Source organism: Microtus oregoni, unplaced genomic scaffold (assembly GCF_018167655.1).
Source record: "Microtus oregoni isolate MIOR12 unplaced genomic scaffold, Mior012 000025F_ref0000491, whole genome shotgun sequence".
NCBI lineage: Eukaryota > Metazoa > Chordata > Mammalia > Rodentia > Cricetidae > Microtus > Microtus oregoni.
In genome coordinates, this window is record NW_024543084.1 from 13,951,568 (window position 1) to 13,972,229 (window position 20,662).

At 48.4% G+C, this 20,662-nt stretch overlaps 1 protein-coding gene across 2 annotated transcripts; it reads left to right on the forward strand.

Annotated features, from left to right (window-relative positions):
* The first annotated feature begins 2,790 nt into the window (after positions 1-2,790).
* Positions 2,791-14,156, forward strand: Set (SET nuclear proto-oncogene). Of its 2 annotated transcripts, XM_041674210.1 has the most exons (9): positions 2,791-2,868; positions 3,275-3,417; positions 9,806-9,863; positions 10,439-10,581; positions 10,757-10,860; positions 10,955-11,068; positions 11,589-11,759; positions 11,850-11,996; positions 12,449-14,156. In XM_041674210.1, the coding sequence occupies exons 2-9, from the start codon at positions 3,309-3,311 to the stop codon at positions 12,470-12,472; spliced, it is 870 nt and encodes a 289-aa protein (XP_041530144.1). In that variant the 5' UTR covers positions 2,791-2,868; positions 3,275-3,308; the 3' UTR covers positions 12,473-14,156. The 2 variants fall into 2 exon arrangements, with proteins under 2 accessions (XP_041530144.1, XP_041530145.1); XM_041674211.1 differs by lacking the exons at positions 2,791-2,868; positions 3,275-3,417 and adding an exon at positions 8,039-8,484.
* The last annotated feature ends 6,506 nt before the right edge of the window (positions 14,157-20,662 follow it).

The following is a 20,662-nucleotide window of genomic DNA, read 5'->3' on the forward strand; positions in this document are numbered from 1 at the left end:
AAAATTAATTTAAAAATATTTTCAATTATTTTTACTTTATATATGTGTATGCATGCTTTGACTACATGTATGTTTGTGTGCCAACCATGTGCCTGGTGCCCCTGGAGGCCAAAAGAGGATGCCCTGTGCCTAGAGTTTGTGCATCAACATGTTTGTGGAAGAGAGTGAGCCTGGCTACCCTGGAGGAGCAAGCAGTGCTCTTAGTCACCGGGCCACCTCTCCAGTTCTAAAAGTTTTAAATTACATGTATTGTGTTTGCTTTATATTTATTTTTTTATCACGTATATGTGAATGTGCACATGAGCCACATCTTGCATCTTTAGTATGGTTTCCTCCACCACGTAGGTCCTGTGGATCAAGCCCAGGCAGTCAGCCTTTATCCGCCGAGCCATCCTGCCTTTGAGACAAGGTCTCACTCTGTAAACCTCTATGCTGCATCAGTCCTGTTTCAGCCTCCTGGGCAGGTGGATTACAAATGCGGTCCACCAAGTCTGGCCTGATTCTGTAAGTTACAGAAACAAGACCCCAGTGTTTACTATTTGTGTCTCTTGTCCTCCACCCAACATCGTTTCTAAGCTTCATTCTTGTCTTTTGGCAAAAGCTTTCCTTACAGGTTGGGTGTGCAATTGTGAATCCTAGTGCGTGAGCCTTTGCGAGCATTTGGGCATCTCTGCAGGTGCTTCTGTTGGAGGCAAAGCGGGAGTGGTTGCTGGGACTGTGTTCATCTCCAGCCTCTGTGACCCAGTGCAGTTGCCCAGAGTGGTTCCACCAACCTCCCATTGGCTGAGAACTCCTTGCCTGCCCTCCAGCTGAGAACCTTCAGGATAGTTGCTAGTTTCTCTCTCTCTCTCTCTCTCTCTCTCTCTCTCTCTCTCTCTCTCTCTCTCTCTCTCTGTGTGTGTGTGTGTGTGTGTGTAAGAAAGCTTTCTGTCTGTAGCCCAGGCTGCTGGCCTCAAATTTGTGATGCACACAGACTCAAGGATGACCTTGAACTCTTGTTCCCCCTGCCCCAGTCCCAAGTGCTGAGATAACTGGCCTTGGCTAGTACTTTTTTTTGAAAGTATTTATTTTTATTTTATATGTATGGGTGTCCTGTTTGTAGGAATGTCTGTGTACCACTTGTGTGTCTACTGCCCTGGGAGGCCAGAAAAGGCAGTCAGCTTCCCTAAAAGTGGAGTTAAGGACAATTGTGGGTGCTGGGAAAGAAATCTGCCATCTCTACAAGAGCAAGGAAACTTTTAATTTCTGAGCCACCTTTAGCCCCTTCTCTTCCTCCTCTTCTTTTGAGACTGGATCTCACTGTGTTCCCTTGGCTAGCCTGGAACTCAGAGATCTACCTGCCTGTGCTTTTGAGGGCTCGGGTTAAAGGTCTGTGCCATCATGCCTAGCTTGAACTATATTTTAAAGATTTATTAGCCGGGCGGTGGTGGCGCATGCCTTTAATCCCAGCACTCGGGAGGCAGAGGCAGGCGGATCTCTGTGAGTTCGAGGCCAGCCTGGTCTACAGAGCTAGTTCCAGGACAGGCTCCAAAGCCACAGAGAAACCCTGTCTCGAAAAAACCAAAAAAAAAAAAAAAAAAAAAAAAAGCTAGTTCCAGAACAGGCTCCAAAACCACAGAGAAACCCTGTCTCGAACCCGCCCCCCCCCAAAAAAAGATTTATTTTGAGCCGGGGTTTGGTGGCACAGGAATTTAATCTCAGTACTCCAGAGGCAGGTAGATATCTTGACTTCGAGGCCAGCCTGGTCTACAGAGTAAGCTCCAGGCCAGCCTATATCTTGAAACTGTGTCTCAGAAAAATTAAAAAAACAAACTGTGTGATTGTGTGTGTGTGTGGTGTGTGCACAATCGGTGTGTGATGGGGGAGTAATAGCACTACTTGTGGGAATAGAATTCAGTTCCTCAGGCCTGACAGAAAGCACCTGGAACCGCGGCCCATTTCCTTGCTTCTTATTGTTGTTTAGTGCGCTTTTCAATTGGTAGACACAAACTCTACTGCTGAGCGGCACGCTCCTTTGTTTGCTTTTTTATTTACTTTTCTAAATAAAATATTGTTTCTTTTTTATTTACTTTTTGCTTTTTTAGGACAGGGTTTCTCTGTAACAGCCCTGGCTGTCCTGGAACTCACTCTGTAGACCAGACTGGCCTCGAACTCAGAAATCTTCCTGCCTGTGCCTTCTGAGTGTTGGGATTAAAGGCCTGTGCCACCACGGCCCGTCCACGTTTGTTTTTTATTACCTGGGTATGTGGCACCAAAGGTAGATGCTCTGGAATCCTCCCTGCAGGAGCAAGGTGTAGCTGAGCAGTAGTGTGTGTGCTCGCTGAAGGCCTTGGTTCCATCCCCAGCACCACATACACACACTTTTTTTTCTTTTAGTTTTTTTGGGGCAGGGTTTTGCACTCTAGTTCAGGCTGGTCTGAAATCTGCGAACCTCCTCAACTTCTGAGTGCCAATATTACAGCCTAAAAGGCTGTGGTAGTGCACGCCTTTAAATCAGCACTCCGGAGGCAAAGGCAAGCGGGTCTCTAGTTTGAGGACAGACTGCTCTAAAAAATGAGTTCCAGGACAGCCAGGGCTACATAGAGAAACTCTGTCCTGAAAAATCAAAAAACAAAAGTAAAAACAAAAAGACGACAGACTGAGCCAGCGCATTTTACTTCTCTGATTCAATCCCTTTTGGGTAGATGGAATGGGTGCGCCAAGTCTTTCCTCCCCTCCCCCGCCGCAATTTTTGTAATTCTCGCCCGGGAATCCCTTTTCTTCCAACACTCATCTGTTCCTCCAAGCGGCGATCTGCAGGCTCGGAAAGAGTCTAGCCAGACGCACGAGTAGAGGGGTTGGAAAGCGTGAAGAATGTTCCAGGCCGAGGTGAGGCAACAGAACGCCTCTAAGTCTGCTGGAGACCAAACTGGGGAGTGAAGGGAAAGAGGAAGAACTCTCGATGGGGGCCGGGCGCGAAGCGCAGGGGCTCTGGAAGGCGGGCAGGGCCATGGGCCGCGGGCTTCCCAATGCAATCCGGGGTTCAAAGGCGGCGGGGCGCTATTCTCGCTGAAGCCGCCCCCTCCTCCAATGCCGGGAAGCCCCCGCCGAGAGCAACTCAAAGAAGTTTCTGCTGATTGGAGGGAGGGCAAGGAGGCTGGAAGAAGGGGCGTGGGGGTGTGTGTCCCACTGTCATGTAAATATCCCCCGCGGGCAGGGCGGCTGCGAGGCCGACATAAATCTCCCGCACCTGAGCTCGCCTCAGTTCCTGCGAGTTTCTTCCTCCTCTCTGCAGCTGGCCTCTGGCCTCTAGCCACTTCCCTCGTGTCATGGCCCCGAAACGGCAATCTGCGCTTCTGCCTCAGTCCAAGAAACCCAAATCGGCTCCGTCCCCGAAACTGGAGGACAAGTCTGCCTCTCCCGGCCTGCCGAAGGGAGGTAAGTTCCTCCATCGCTTCATTGCTGATCGACTCTGTGATTGGCTTTTCCCTTCCCCGATCCTTCGGGAGATGGGACCCCCACAAACTCTCCCGAAAGGCTCTCAGCTCAGGGCGGCGGGGAATGAGGCCGATGTGAGAGAAGGAGCGGAAAGCGCGGGACTGGGGAACCCGTGCACGGGGGACTTCCTCTGGCCCGCGACACCACGTGGGACCCAGCTTGCTCTTCCCAACCCCCAAACTCTCTCATTTGGAGCTTTGCGCGGGTCGATGCACCACCAACCATTCTGAGGCTTCCCCATTCCTCCAACTCCGAGGCTTGGAGGTTCAAGCCCTCTTAGGTTGGTCTCCCTGTTGCTGCAGCCGCCACCCACAACTCTGGCCTGAATAACTGCCACCTCGTGTGGCTCCCAGCTTCCTTCTCCCATCCTGCCCGAGCAAAGCTCGTCACGTGACTGGCCCCCAGACTTGTGAGACAGCCTCTCGGTTGCTCTCCAGGTACAAACTAAGACTTCCGGTACCGAGGACCCTGCCCACTTGATCCCCACCCACTTCTCCGGGTTCCCCACGTGGTGGTCTTCCTCTAGCTCTTTGAGTGCTAACCACCTAAACACTTGGGTGTTGCGTTCTCTCATCCCTCTGCCCTGGATAACGACTTGTCCTCTTCCCGGAAACCCGTGTCTCTCCCACCCTGGGGTGGGGGGAGTAGATCGCTCTCCAGCTTCTCCCCCTCAGCCTAAGCTCCTATCAAAAGCTACTGTTGGCCGCGTCCAGTGACACCCCTCATTTTTTCATTCAGATCATCTTTTTTTGTGTTCGTCTTCCTCTGTTGACCGTGAGGGCTGCGTTTCTTAGACGCGACTCCGAGTCGTAGTATGGTGGAGTTTTCCCGCGCGGTTTGGGTCTGGTATAGGGCCGGGAAGCCGAGGGAAAGTGTTTGGCTGAAGTTTCGTGCCACGGGTGGAAGGAACACTAGGCACCGAGTGAAGCGGACATCTCAGTACTTCTGTGGTCCTGTTTCCCTTTGCTGTGGTTCAGTCCCTCGCCTTTCAAATGGCAGACAGAGAACTGCCCTATGTCCCAGGAGTGATAAAAAGACACGGGGGTCTCTGTGTGCAGCCCTCCTTGGCCTGGCACTCAGCCTGCCTCTGCCATGCTGGGATTAAAGGCAGCACCATACCTGGCGTTTTCCCTTTTTAAAAAAAAAGGAAATCCCAAGTTGGTCTCAAATTTGTCAGTGAGGGTGACCTTTAACTTTCTGATCCAGAGGCGAGCACCTTAATGACCAGGTCCTGGTGGATATGGAGCCCCAAACTTGCTGCATGGTCTTCCATTTAGTTTACTGGCAAGGGATGGGAGGGTGCAGCCCCCAGTCCTCCGGAGTGTGCTTAGTGGACACTAGTGGCCTGCCAGGCCCTGTACCCTGCATCAGATCACAACAGCCCTTGAGTGCTTGGTGACTTCCTGATAGCATTCATGCCAGGCCTCTCCCATGTTTATCTCTCACCGTTCTGCGTTGTTTTCCATTTCCTAGTGAACTTGCATTCGTCTTGAAGGCCAGTGCCCGATAAGGCCCCTAGAGCCCCTTCTGTGGATCAGGTACTTCATGGATACCTGCTGTGTGGGGAACGGTACCAACCCACCAGCTAGGCTTTGTGGTTAAAAACACTTTGGTTTTTCAGACCAAAGTTCTTCCTACGAGTGACTCGTTAAGTCTGTGTAATGAGGTATATAGCTTGTAGTTAAAAAAGGAACGGTTGGGCACAGCTTTAATCCCAGCACTCGGGAGGCAGAGGAAGGCAGATCTCCGTGAGTTCAAGGTCTACAAGAGCTAGTTCCAGGACAGGCTCCAAAGCTACATAGTAGTAACCCTGTCTCAAAACAAAAGAACGATTGGAGAGGTGGCTCGGTGCTTAGGAGCACTTTGGCCTGGCTGAAGGACTTGGATTTAGTTTCCCAGCACACACTTGATAGCTCAGGGAAGAGCAAGCATTCTCTCTGCACCTGGAGCATCCTACCACTACACTTATATATATATACACACACAAAACACTCTTGCTTGTAAAGTAAAAAGTTTTCGCCGGAAGGTGGTGGCGCACACCTTTAATCCCAGCACTCGGGAGGCAGAGGCAGGCAGATCTCTGTGAGTTCGAGGCCAGCCTGGTCTACAAGAGCTAGTGGCCAGGGCAGGAACCAAAAGCTACAGAGAAACCCTGTCTCAAAAATAAATGACTAAATAAATAAAAGTTTCCAATGTTTTTATAATACAGAGGGAAAGAAACTGATCCAGCGTTCTTAGGAGGGTTGTATTGTGTGCGCCAAGTGCTGCTGTCGGTTGTGTCTCTTAGGCCACAGGGAAAATTTGATGGTTTGCGGTGGGAAGAACTCAGGGCAAGACTGTGCTGGTCTACATAGCTAGTTCCCTTCCCCCCTCAAAGAAAAATTTTGATCCTGTTTCTTGTAAACTTCAGTTAGGAGTGAGGCTTTGTGGGTGGGAGCCAGAGGAAAGCTCAGCAGGCACCAGGCCTGGGGTTCCAGTCCCATTAACTTGAGTTTGAGTAAAATGTACTTTGTATCTTGTTCTATATATGTGTTCAGTTTGAGGCTGGGACTTGGTTGGGTAATAGGGGCTGGTCTAGTAGGCACCAGGGCCTAGGTTAACTCCCAGCACTTAATATGTATGAAACCTACTTTATATTGAGTGAGGGTTGCATGAAGATATAGCTAACTAATCCCAGCCGTGACCCATAAAAATGCCCTAGTGAGGTGGCCGTCAACATTTTTTCCTTTTGAGACGCTGTTGCACACTATCCCAGGCTGACACTAAGTCCTTCTGCCAGGGTTTCCTAAGTCAACCTACTTGCCTGGTTTTGTTTGTGGAATCCCCCCCCCCTCGCGCTCCTCCCCCTAGTCAGGCCTTTTCTGCAACAAACCCTAGCTGTCCCAGAACTTGCTCTGTAGACAAGGCTGGCCTCGAACTCGGAAATCGGCCTTCCTCTGCCTCCCGAGTGCTGGGTGGGATTAATGACTTTTGTCACCACCACCCGGCTGTGTGGAATTTCTTGCAACTGTGCCAGGACCTCACAGGACTATCTTGAAATTACCCATGCATGGTAAAAGTGTTACCAGAGATTTAGCAAATGTCACAGATCACAAATTTTATCCCTCTGCTTTTTATTTCGTTGTTAGGTATTTCCCTCTTTAAGGAACCTGTCCATAGTTGTATGTGCTGGAGGTCCCTGTGCTTGGGAACTGTGGGAGTCTTTAGTGAATGTTGACAGCTTTTTTTTGGTTTGGTTTGGTTTTTTGAGACACGGTTTCTCTGTTGCTTTGATGCCTGTCCTGGAACCAGCGCTGTACACCAGGCTGGCCTCGAACTCACATAGGGCCACCTGCCTCTGTCTTCCCAGTGCTGGGATTAAAGGCTTGCGCCACCACCGCCAAGCTTCCTTAGTGGCTGTTGACAGGTTTAAGTTTACCAATTGCAATAGATGAATGGAATTCATTGAGCATAAGGTGCGCCAGAAGGCTCAGATGAATCTCCTGGAGTTTGTGAAGACTGTATATATGGTGTATTTTTTTTTTACATTTATTGATCACTCGCCATGAATGTCTTGACTATTAAAGCCACACTGCTTTATCTTTAAGAGCTGATAATAAGACGGGGATGCTGGAAGGTGGGTGAATAACTCAAGTTGCAGAGCATCCGGGTAGAAAGAGGGCTTTTCCAAAACCACGTGTTGAAGTACATACAGGTAGACAGAAAAGAGCTACTGTCTTTTCAAGCCGTGGAAAATGGTTTAAGCAGAAAAGCCTCCTCCCGACATAGTACTTAAGGGCTTTTTAATCTAAAACTGGTTTTCGCTGTTTTACCCTTTAAGAGCCTATGAACATTTCTCCCTTTGTCGCCTCCAAAACTCATCTCCGCTGAGATGGGCTAAGTCTAGCCGAAGGACCTGTGGCAGAATGCCGCTTCCTACATTCAGAGGACTCAAACTTCAGTGTGAACCTTTTTAAGTAGGACGTGTGACAGCTTTTAAAATTTGAGAGTCGAGTGCAGAGACGCTTGACTTGGCCCAAGGGTACAGCAGGGCCCTGGGAGTAGACTGGATAGATGAGAGTTTGAGTTAGGTCCGCAGCTTCTGCACCTAGAAAAAAGGATGGAGGTGTCTCTCCCACTAACAGGAAGGTCCGACCGTGCCCGGGGTGCAGGAGTCAGGCGGGTGTGTGTAGTCTGAATTCCCAAGGCCTGCACTTCCGAGGGGCTGCGCGCGCCCCCTCTCCGGCGCCCCCCGGGAGCCCCGCGAAGGGAAGCCGCTCAGCCACCACGTGATGCGCGGGTATTGGGGAGAGGAGGCCCCGCCCCTCAAGTCACCGCGCGCCCGCCGCCGCGCGCAAACGTCCCGGGTCGGCTGGAGAAGGGGTAAGCGGGGGAGGGGAGCGCCGCGCGGGGGACGGACCTGGCGTCGCGGAGCCGCTTCCTCCCGCCTCTCGTCCAGGCCCCAGTGTCCCCACCACCACCCGCCACGGCCCCGCCCCCTGGCCCGCGGCCCCAACCAATAGCTGTGCGGCGCGAGCGTCTCCGGCCGGGGGCGGGACTTGCGCAGGCCTGGCGCGCCTGCGCTCTGCCGACTGCCCCTCGCCGCGAAGAGGAGGAGGAGGAGGTGGTGGAGGAGGAGGAGGCGGCTCGGGGCAATCGAGAAGCGAGCCGGAGCGCGGGGCGCGAGTCGGAGTCCAGCCGAGCCGCCGCCGCCTCCCCGCCTTGAGCGAGAGCCCCGGCCGGGGGCCCGCCACAACGCGCCCGGGCCTGCCTCGGCGTCAGGCCCCGCGGGCAGCGCCAGGCAGCCAGGGGGAGGGCGAGCAAGTGAGCGCCGGGAGGAGGCGGCCGGAGCGAGCGGGCGCCGCGCGTGTGGCGTGAGGGGAAGCCGCTGGCCGCCCCCTTGGCCGTCCCTTCGCTCCCCCTCCCCGCTCCCTGCCCCGACCGCGGAGGGCACCATGTCGGCGCCGACGGCCAAAGCCAGTAAAAAGGAGCTCAACTCCAACCACGACGGGGCCGACGAGACCTCAGGTGAGGACCGGGCGCGGCGGGGGCCCGGCCGCGCCGCCATCTTTCGGCCCGGGCCGCGGGACTGCGGGGGGCGCGCGGGGGCCCGCGGAGCCGGCGCCCTTTTTTTGTGCGGCGCGGGACCGGGGGGCCGGGGTGGCGGCGGGCTAGGCGGGGGCGCTGCGGCCTGCGCGGCGGGCGGAGACCCCCCCCTTCCCCCCGCCCGCTCTCTCCTCCCCCTCCCTCCCTCCCGAGAAGCCTCTCTTTATTGTGCTCCGCCATGATGCCTCGCTCCCATCAGCCGCCGCCGCCGCCACATGGTGCGGCCGGACGCAGCCCTGCGGCCCGGCCTCTCCCGCCGTCCTGCTTCCCGCCCGGAGCCGGCGCCGCGGCGGGACCGGGAGCCTGGGTCTGGGGCGGGGTGGCGACGCGGAGCCGGCGCGAGGATGCTCCGGGCTGCGCGGCTCGCACGCCCCACGTGGGGCAGCCACACTCGGCCGCGCCGGGCGCGCGAGGGATCTGGCCCGGAGGCCGAGGTTCGCAGGGCCTTCCACGGACCCTCAGGGCGCCCAGCCCTCGCCGGGAGGCTCGTTCTTAGCAAAGGGCAGCGGCGGAGCCCGGGGCTGGTTACCGGAAATGGACCGCGCGAGCGGGGCCCCCTCACGCCCACTTGGCTTTGTAAAGGCCCTCACAGTCCTCACCGGACAAAAGGGCACGAATCTGGATCACACCCCCTTTCCTCCCGGTGCTTGCTAGTTTGGGGGACGGCCTTTTCCCAGTAAGTGCGTTCAGAAATCGCGCACGGCCGCGTGTGATGACCAGTCTCCTCGGGATTGGGTTGAAGGAGTTGGAATCGGGTCCCCGATCTCCCACTGCAGAGGCGGCTCTGGTGGACTGGTGGTTGGCTGGTCTTTGTTGGTATATGTTGATAACCGGAATAGGCGGTGGTATTGTTTTAAAGCCGTTGTACCAGTTGGTAGTATCCGAATTTGTCATGGATTAGTTTCCACATTCAGTTAGCAGCTGGCACGTTTTACTGCAAGTGTATAATGTGATTAGTAATAAACACGAAGTATTTCTGAATGAGGCTTAGCCTCTTCCTCACCTTTCATAATGAAGGCCGATGATTGAAGCCTTAAACTCTTAAAAAGTGATCCAGTAATGAAGCATTTTCCTGAGCAGGCTAGCAGATACTTTAATTTAGGGTCAAGAAACGAGAAAGTAATTTGTCAACTGTATGCTTGAGCACGTGGGGAGCATGCTTTGCAGGAAGCACATTCCTACACATGTCGGGAAGTGTAGCTTGTAATTTGTATTGAGTCTCGTCCCTGTTTTTGTTTTGCAGAAAAAGAACAGCAAGAAGCAATTGAACACATTGACGAAGTACAAAATGAAATAGACAGGTAAATTTATTTAATTCACTTTATGGAAGTTTTCTTGAGGATCTGATTGGCCTGCAGTCAGTCAAGGAAGGTTTTGGTGAATGTGTACGGTTTCTTGGTCTAGTGATAACTCCTGGTTAAAGTAAACATAAACATACCTCAACCTCCCAGATGCAGGGAGACTGTAGGTTGGGTTTGCTTTTGGAGGCTACAAAATTGCCTGACTACCTGGATTTTCATGGATAGTATGGCACCTTCGCTTAATACTTTGTGTTACTGGGAGGCCCAGTCTCAATAGCCTGGAATAGACTGTGCTGAAATACAATGTTGCCAGGACTGGAGATGCCCAGTTGGTTCTGTGGATTTGGTTCTCAGAGAGGCCTGGGGGCTGTTGTGCCACATACTAGGCCCCTACAGGAGAATAATGTTGCTAAGATGTGTCAGTTTGGATATTTAGCTTTACTGTCTTCAGGGATAAACTGGGGAGTCTGCTTCTATACATTTTTGTTTGCAGTCCTGAAGCCAGTAAGAAATTTTGTGGTTGTAAACAGTTGTATCTGTCAGCCATCACAGTCAATATGCCTTCCTTGTTTCAGACTTAATGAACAAGCAAGTGAGGAAATACTAAAAGTAGAACAAAAATATAATAAACTCCGCCAACCGTTTTTTCAGAAGAGGTCAGAATTGATCGCTAAAATCCCAAATTTTTGGGTAACCACATTTGTCAACCATCCACAAGGTATGTGGGGGGTTAGCAATAATGAAGGTTATTGGGGGACATGTGTCCAGGAATTGGGGCATTCTGGGGGCACAGTCAGGACAAAGTAAGTCATGGAGTCAGTGGGTTTGTCAGCAAAGCTGTTACTGAACTTGGAAACACTATAAAGTGGTCATTAAGTGAGTTGCTTCTCTAGTGTCTGCACTGCTTGGGGAGGAAGACGAAGAGGCTCTGCATTATTTAACCAGAGTTGAAGTAACAGAATTTGAAGACATTAAATCAGGTTACAGAATAGATTTTGTAAGTATCGAACATCTGGTTTGCCACTGAGAATGAATGTATGCTTTGGTTATGAGAGTTGTTTATTGATTGCTAATCTTTTGATTTATTACAGTATTTTGATGAAAATCCCTACTTCGAAAATAAAGTTCTCTCCAAAGAATTTCATCTGAATGAGAGTGGTGACCCATCCTCAAAGTCCACTGAAATCAAATGGAAATCTGGAAAGGTATTTGATAGATTGTGGCTTAGCTGAATCTGCTAGTGCTCAGTGCCTTAGATCACTGGGTGAAAAGTTTAGAAATTCTGGTTTGTAGAGGTCCAATACAATACTAATTGTACAAAGTTTGCATAGTGCTGGAGTCACGGGTCTGACTTCTAGGTCTACAGTGGAAGTGATTTTTTTTTTTTTTTTTTTTTTTTTTTTTTTGGGTTTTTGGAGACAGGGTTTCTCTGTGGTTTTGGAGTATGTCCTGGAACTAGCTCTTGTAGACCAGGCTGGTCTCGAACTCACAGAGATCCGCCTGCCTCTGCCTCCCAAGTGCTGGGATTAAAGGCGTGCGCCACCACCGCCCGGCTAGTGGAAGTGATTTTTATGAAATCAAATAGGCACATAACTTCTGTGAAAGCACTTGACACACACATTTTATAATTGTTCTTAGTAATTGCTCTATAGTGATCTTTAGTGCTTTGGGGGATTTGTGTGTGGTAGAAAGGTAATAATGGGACATACTGATGTTTTCATTTAGGATTTGACAAAACGCTCGAGTCAAACACAGAATAAGGCCAGCAGGAAGAGACAACACGAAGAGCCAGAGAGCTTCTTTACCTGGTTTACTGACCACTCTGATGCAGGTGCAGATGAGTTAGGAGAAGTCATCAAAGATGACATTTGGCCAAACCCCTTGCAGTACTATTTGGTGAGTTGGTGATGTTCATTCACTTGAGGGTATTAATGTGTCCTACAAAGAGAGTTCAGTCCATAAAGGAACATCGCCTGATTTTTTAAGGTTCCTGATATGGACGATGAAGAGGGAGAGGCAGAAGATGATGACGATGATGATGAAGAAGAAGAAGGCTTGGAAGATATTGATGAAGAAGGAGATGAAGGTGAAGAAGATGAAGATGAAGATGATGATGAAGGGGAAGAAGGAGAGGTAAGGAAACTTGTTAAACCCCTAGTGACTTTGGAAATTATATATATAAAGAATATAATAATAAATAATAAAGCTGTAGAATATTAGAATGTGGGGAGATCAGGGGAGATGAGGTATTAACATGTGAGACTTTCTCTGTTTAAAGTTTAGTCTACATGTCTGTACTACATATGATTTATCTGCAAAGATCAAAAGAGGGCATAGGATCCCCTAGTACTGAAGTTAAGAGTGATTGTGAGCTGCTGTGTGGGTGTTGGGGTCCTAAAGTGCTCTTAATCCAGGAACATACATACTCTTCCTGCCAGTGTTTACTTAATGAAGATTCATATTTCACCTAGAAGAACTGGGTTCTCCACTGAGTGTTCTGTGTTTGATAAGGTTCATTGTGTGTTCAAAAGTAGTGAAAAGTCTTAGAATTTGCCCCATGGTTGACTGGTCCCTTATTCTTTCAGGAGGATGAAGGCGAGGATGACTAGCAGAGAAGACTGATGGATTCCGACTCTCTTTTTTATTTTCTTTTTATTAAATTTCTCCAGTCCCTGGGAGCAAGTTGCAGTCATTTCCCTCCCGTCCCCAATCCCTCCTGTGCTCCGTCGCCCTGTTTCTGAGGTCTCGCTTCTCAATACCATGGTTCTCAACTTATTTTTGGGGAAATGTCTTGAGCAAAATACAATGGGAAAAGAAAGAATCTCCACTACTCTGTTCTACATTAATTTTTATCTTTTCTTGTCTTGAACTGTGGATTCAACACCACCACCACCATGCTCTGTGGGAAAAAAGAAAAGCCCTCCAGCCCCTTTGGCTCTGCTGGAGGCTGGAGGGTGCTAGGCCCCTGTGTAGTAGTGCATAGAATTCTAGCTTTTTTCCTTTCTCTGTATATTGGGCTCAGAGATTACACTGTGTCTATGTGAATACAGACAGTTAGCATTTACCAACATGTATCTGTCTACTTTCTCTTGTTTAATAAAAAGAAAAAAAAAGAAAAAAAGGGGGGGTTAGAAGGTCAGCAAGGGTGGGTTTGAGGTGTCTGGGGGGGTAAGTGGGCATTGTGACAACATGGCTTCTCCTTTGGCATGTTTAATTGTGATGTTTAACAGACATCCTTGCAGTTTAAGATGACACTTTTAAAATAAAATTCTCTCCTAACGATGACTCGAGCCCTACCACTCAATGGGAGAATCAGCAGAACCTGTAGGGGTTTATTTGGAGTTCACATTCTCTGTTGTAACTTTATTTTTAATTTTTTTTTTTATTTTTAGTTTTTTGGTTTTCACTGGAAGGAAAAGATGCTCATTTTAAATGTTGAAGTGTACAAGTTGCTTTGTTACAATAAAACCAATGTGTACACAAAGGACCGGATGCTTTTCTATCAGAACAGATGTTCAACATGACCTTCCGAGTTTGACCTGCATAATGACATCATGTCAAACTTTGTCTCCCTAACTTCATATTTTTTGATACGCACTTTGCAGGATGACCTCAGGGCTATGCAGATTGAGTTAAAGGGATGTGAATCATGTCTTAATGTCTCCGTAACTGGGTGATGTGGGTACAGTTTGCTGCAATGGACTTGTACCCATGATTTTTATCTCAATTTGGCATTTTTTAAAAACGGGCCTTTAGTTACCTGGATATATGGCAGCACCTGCTCCCACCATGTCACAGACCTGTTGCTCTAATGCCATCTGTACGAAGGACAGCTGCTGGCGGGTCTTCATTGGCAATTTGAACTGACCAAGGAAATGGGCTTTCAGAGTCAGCAGTCTTTGGGGTGGTTGGGAGTGCACTGTCCCAGGTATGTAGCAAAGCTCTCAGACTCTGTGAATCTGGGTGGATAAAGAAGTTTTATCTGCTCAACGCCATTGTGCAGAGAATAATGTTTTGGAAAGCTACCTGATACATAAGCTTTTTAATGCTGTAAAATAGAGCTAAAATTAAATGCCACTTTTTCAGAGATGATTAATGGACAGCCTGGTCAAATTCAAAGCTTTTTGATGTATAAAACTATAAATGGAACTACTCCATCAGTAGGCAAAGTGTAACCAAATCTGTCTAGATGGATAGTGTGTAATTTCTGCACAGGACTCTTGTTTAGTAAATACATCACTGTATACGTCAGGAATCTTGCTCCAATAAAGGAACATAAAGATTTTTTTTGGACTGGGGTCATTCTCCTTGTTTTGTAGAGATTTAGAAGATGTACTAGTGGTTGGGATACTGGGACTATTTGTTTGGTGGTGATTACGGCCCAGGTACAAGTAAAAAGTTGAGGTGTCTACCAGATCCATTTACACTTGGTTGTGACACTAGGCAGTCTGGTGATTGAGGGAGGGTGCTGGCCTGGAATTCAATGAATCTGACTTCAGGAATCAAAGTGCTGGGCGTGTGTGCTGATTTAATTTAAATTAAGATTGTGGCACTAAGTCTATGTCCCTTACCCCCTTTTTATTTTGTTTTACTTTTTTCACTTTTCGAGACGGATTCTCTAGCTTTGGAGCCTGTCCTGGAACTAGCTCTGAACCAGGTTTTGCAGGTGCTGGAACCACTGCCCTCTCGCCTACTTTTTTTTTATTATTGATATTGAGCTCTAAGTTTTTTTCTGTTTCCCTCCCTGCCTCCACTCCCCCCAATCCTTCCCCAAGGTCCCCATGCTCCCAATTTACTCAAGAGATCTTGTCTTTTCCCACTTTCTACTTCCCATGTAGATTAGATCTATGTAACTTTCTCTTAGTGTCCACATTGTTGTCTAAGTCCTCTGTGATTGTGGTTTGTAGGCTGGCTTTCTTTGCTTTTTGTTTAAAGACCACCTACATGTGATAATTGTCTTTCTGGGTCTGGGTTACCTCACTCAAAATGTTTTCTAGCTCCATTTTCCTGCAAAATTCAAGCTGTCATTTTTTTCTGCTGTGTAGTACTCCATTGTGTAAATGTACCACATTTTCCTTATCCATTCTTCGGTCAGGGGCATTTAGGTTGTTTCCAGGTTCTGGCTATGACAAACAATGCTGCTACAAACATTGTTGAGCACATGTCCTTGTGACACAATTGAGCATCCTTTGGATATATACCTAAAAGTGTTATTATTGGGTCTTGAAGAAGTTTCCTAATTTTCTGAGAAATTGCCACACGGATATCCAAAGGGGTTGTGCCAGCTTGCATTCCCACAGCAACGCAGGAGTGTTCCCTTTTCCCCACAACCTCTCCAGCATAAGTTGTCATCAGTGTTTTTGATCTTAGCCATTCTTACAGGTGTAAGATGGAATCTCAGTTGCTTTGATTTGCATTTTGGAGATCCTCTGTCTGATGTCCCACCCACTTTTTAAAATTAATTTAGTATGCTGTACCTTAGTTTTACATTTGTACCATGTGATTTTTTTTATTTTATTAAAAATTTCCGCCTCCCTTTTCCTGCCCTCCACTCCCCACGCCCCACTCCCTTCCCCCATGTGATTTTTTGTAAAAAGTCACTTTACAATAGCTAGCTCTGGGTGTTTCCTTTTTGCAAAGTATCACTGAGTTGCCCTGGAACTCTAGTCCTAGAACTTTTGCATACTCCAGTATCTAGGATTATTGGACTTTGTGAGGGGATAGATAGAGTTAGTTATGGCAAGATACCACGCCTGTGACTCCACATTTTGCTTGCCTTTATGTCTGCACCAGTAGTAGTTCTCTGGAAGGCCAGCAGAGAGCGTTGAGGTTCCCTGGACCTGGAGTTCCTTGGTCCTCTGGAAAGGCAGCCAGTTTTTTACCTTTCCGGTTCGTTGAACTTGGCCAGTGATTCTGCCTTCTAGGTGGGACTACAGGTATCAGTTACAATGTGTAGTTAGTTCTTTGACTAACTGGGGGCTGTTCTTGTTTTGGGATCTTTGAAGATAATTTGACCTTAAGTTATTTTTGTCACTGTATTCTTTGAACATAGGACTCTTGGGTTGGGATGAGAAAGCCTAACAGCTTCCTGGGCTGGCCTGATGGGGGTATGAGGCACAAGTGGGCCATACCATACGGTTCACAAGGAGTCACTAATATGACCCCTGAGGCCTGGGCTGGGCTGGAAAACCTTTAGGAACCTCAATAGATCATCCTTAAGTTAGGGTTTCCTAATTATCTAAAGTAAAATACTGGGTGTGGAGACCTATGGCTTTAATTCCAGCATTCTGAAGATGGGCATGTTGAACTTGAGGCCAGTTTAGCACACAAAATGAGTTCCAGGAGGGTGCTTCTGTCTCAAAAAAAATAAGGGGAAATGTTGGGTTGTGGGTCAATGATAGGGTGCTTGCCTAGCATGGGGTATGCCCACTGTGCCAGTACAAAGACAGATAGCTTCTGTCTGCATCAATTCAGAGTCCCACAGGACAGTCGGGCTACTGACCGCAGTGGCACTCCCTTTAGTGCATAGCCATCCTGGGAGACAGGCAGACTAGCCTACATGCACAAGACCCTGTCTCAAAACTGCTTTATTTGGTAGAAGACAGCCTGTCTACAGAGAGTTCCAGGTCTACCAGAATGTACCCCGTGGACGTGAAAGGTTAAGAGCACTTGTTACTCTTGCGGAGGACGAGATTAGTTCTCTACCCACAGAACCACTGGTGTCCACCAGCAACTCCAGTCCCGAAGCCTCACATGTGACACTGCTAAGGAAGCATCCATAACAAAATAGTTTAAAATTATTCTGGCTGGGCAGTGGTGGCACATGCATTTAATCCCAGCATGTGGGAGGCAGAGGCAGGCGGATCTTTGTATGCATGTTGTGTTTTTAAATATACTTAATGTATATGATATCCATACGTGTATACAAAACTTTGGAGGCCAGAAAAGGGCACTGCATACTCTGGACCCAGATTTACTGGATGTTAGCCATCTGACATGGTGGTGGACTCAAGTCTGAACCTCTGCTACATAAATGCTTATAACCAACACATTGGCTTTATTTTTAGGCAGGGTCTAATAGACCTGGCTGACTTCCTAGAATTTGGTACATAGACCGGGCTGGTATGGAATTTAGAGATCTGTCTTCTGAGTGCTGGGATTAAAGGCATGTTCTACCATCCCCAACTCCAATTTAAAATCGGGTCTAATGGATTGTGCTTAGTTCAAGTGAGAACTAGTGAATGCAGGATGTTTGCCAGCTAGTGGGGAGATGTCCTGTGAGGAAGCTGGGGTACCTTCAAGTTGCCTTAAGGCTAAGTCCTGAAGTTAACTGGAGCTGCATGTTGGAAGTTGGACATGCAGTGTCTGCCTAAGGATTTGAGCAAAATTTCATCAGTAGGTGCAGCCGGGCTTTCTCCTTCCAGATGCCTTAGTGGATAATGCAGCCTGGGCTCCTTTCCCTCCATGTGAGGTACTGACTGGCTCATTCAGCTTCCTGGTGCAGGCAGTAGACCAAGGGTTCTAAAGCAGTATTACATGCTGGGGCTGGGGATTTGCCACAAGGTGGTGGCACATGCCTATCTTTAATCCCAACCTTGGGAGGCAGAGGCAGGCGGGTCTCTGAGTTTGAGGCCAGCCTGGTCTACAGAGCGAGTTCCAGGACAGGCTCCATAGCTATTGAGAAATCCTGTCTCGAAAACAAAACAAAAAACCAGAAAAAGCAGCATTAGGCTCCAAGCACTGCAGAAGAAAGCAAAGAGCACCTAGGTACTGAAGCCACCTGTAACTACGTCAGGGGATCCAGTCAATGCCTTGGCGTGGGAATGGGGAGACTGCAGTCACACATATACAAACACTTTGTTGATTATTTTCCGAGATACAGGGTTACTCTGTGGCCTTGGCTACTCTAGAACTCTGTAGACTAGGCTCTAAACATTAAGCTTAGGGACCCACCTGTTTCTGGCCCCCAAGTGCCAGGATTAAGGGAATGTGCTGCCATGCCTGGCTCTTCTTGAGATGGTGTTTTACACTGCATCTCTGGTTAGCATAGAACTCCCATTAGATTAGCCATTGCAGGATGTCCCATCTCCACACCACACTTCTTTGTCTTTTATTTTTTTCTCAGTTTTGTGGTAGGGTCTCCTATCCCTGGCTGTCTTGGAACTCTGTGACCAGACTGGCCACAAGCTCAGAGATCCACCTGCCTCTGCCTCCCTAGTACTGGCCTAAAGGCTTATGTATTACAATTTTCAAGAATGTGGAAGAAAGCTGGGTAGTGGTAGCACGCACCTGTGAGCCCAGGCCTCGGGAGGCAGAGGCAGGTCTTCACTCTTACCTGTGAGAGCTCAAGAGGGGATTTGGACGTAGTACAGTGGTTACAAAAGGATGTGAAGGAAGGGTGTATAAAAGAAAAAACTGGATTTGATTATTACGTGTTGTGCATATGTTTTTTTTAAAGATTTTATTTATTTATTTATTTATTTATTTATGTATACAACATTCTGCCTCCATGTATGCCTGCAGGCCAGAAGAGGGCACCAGATCTCATTACAGATGGTTGTGAGCCACCATGTGGTTGCTGGGAATTGAACTCAGGTCCTCAGGAAGAACAGTCAATGCTCTTAACCACTGAGCCATTTCTCCAGCCCTGTGCATATGTTTTGAACTATCCCAATGAACTATGTTAATATGAAGCCAGCCTGGACTACAGAGCAAGTTCCAGGACAGCCAGCACTAGGTAAAAAAGCAAACAGAAAGTGACTAAAAAAGTTTGTGCAGGCATGAGGGTCAGTGGGCTGCTGTGTGAGTTGGTTCTCCATCATCTGTCTTCATTACCAGCAGCAAAACTCCTTTACACACAGAACCATTGGTCCAAAGGAGAGTTCTAAATCAGATTATCTGTTACCTTCTAGGGGCAGCAGTAGTTCTGATTTTTCCCCCCTTTTTTTGAGATGGAAGCCCAAGAGCTACCTGAATGCCCTCTTAACCAGTGAACTTAACCCTCACCACACCCTCTTTTTTTTAAAAAAAAAATATTTATTTATTTATTTGTTATGTATACAATATTCTATCTGTGTGTATGCCTGCGGGCCAGAAGAGGGCACCAGACCTTATTACAGATGGCTGTGAGCCACCAGGTGGTTGCTGGGAATTGAACTCAGGACCTTTGGAAAAGCAGGCAATGCTCTTAACCGCTGAGCCATCTCTCCAGCCCTCTCACCACACCCTCTTAACCGGTGAACTGTAACACTGGGCAACTTGAAGGGAAAAATTTATAGTCTGATTCATGGGTTTTTTTTTTAAAGATTTATTTATTACATATACAGTGTTCTGCTTGCATGTATGATTGCAGGCCAGAAGAGGGCACCAGATCTCATTACAGATGGTTGTGAGCCACCATGTGTTTGCTGGGAATTGAACTCAGGACCTCTGGAAGAGCAGCCAGTGCTCTTAACCTCTGAGCCATCTCTCCACCATATACATATATATATATTTGTAACCTGAGGTTGAAATGGAAGATGAAGCTATGTATGGTGATACTTAATCCCAGGACTGTGTAGTAAGACCTTGGCTGAGCCTGGCAGTGATGGCACACACCTTCAATTCCAGTATTTGGGAGATAGAGGCAGGCGGATGTCAGTGTGTTTGAGGCCAGCCTGGTCTACAAAGTGAGTTCTAGGACAGCCAGGACTGTTACACAGAGAAAACCTGTCTCAAAAAAAACCTTGGCTGAGTTGGGATGAACCCTCAAAACACACATAGCAGAAACCCCGGCTAAACAGTGACAAGCACCTGTAATCCAGCACAGGATGATGGAGTGGTCAGGGCCTCATCATCCTGACGCCATCCTGGGCTGCAGGTGATCCTGTCTGAAAAGTAATCAAGTGAGGGTTGCAGAGATGGGTCAGAGTTTTGTACTTGATGCTCCTGAGAAGGACTAAGGGTGGTTCATGACTGCAGTTCCAGGAGAGCTGATGCTTTCTGATCTCCAAGGATACCAGGCATGCACAATGGTGCACATAAAGAAATCCTAGCCGGGAGCCAGGCTGGTCTACAGAGCTAGTTCCAGGACAGCCACGGCTGTTACACAGAGAAACCCTGTCTTGAAAAATCAGAAAAAAAATCCTAGCCGGGTGGTGTCGCACACCTTTAATCTCAGCACTCAGGAGGCAGAGGCAGGTGGGTCTCTGAGTTTGAAGCCAGCCTGGTCTACATACTGAGTTCTAGAACAGCAAGGGTTACACAGAGAAACCCCGTCTCAAAAATAAACCAAAAAAAAAAAAATCCTAATTAAAAAATAAAAGTAGCCCCCTACCTGGGTGTGTTGTGCCACATACTTTTTTGTTGGATTTGTTTTTTATTTTTCAGGACAGGCTGTCCTGGAACTCGTAGACTAGGCTGGCCTCGTACTCAAGAGATCTGCCTGCCCCTGCCTTCTGAGAGCTGGAATTGAAGGCGTGGGTATGGTAAGCTCTGACAATGCCAACCAGTTCAGTCTGGCCCTATCTACCAGGCTTTCAAGGTCTTCACCGCCCCCCTCCCCCTCATTTCTTGAGCAAGCACCACAATCGCCATGTTCCGGGCAAAATCCATCTTCCTGAGAAGTGAACGTCTCCTGGCCCCTTAAAAAAAGAGAGAGAGAGAAATTATGGGAATTGATCCTTGACCTTGCCTTGCAGCATTTTATTGAACTCCCTCCCCAGCCCCTCCGGACTTCCTCATGGTAAAGTAAGAACCTTGGCTCTGCCGGGCGGAGGTGGCGCACGCCTTTAATCCCAGCACTCGGGAGGCAGAGGCAG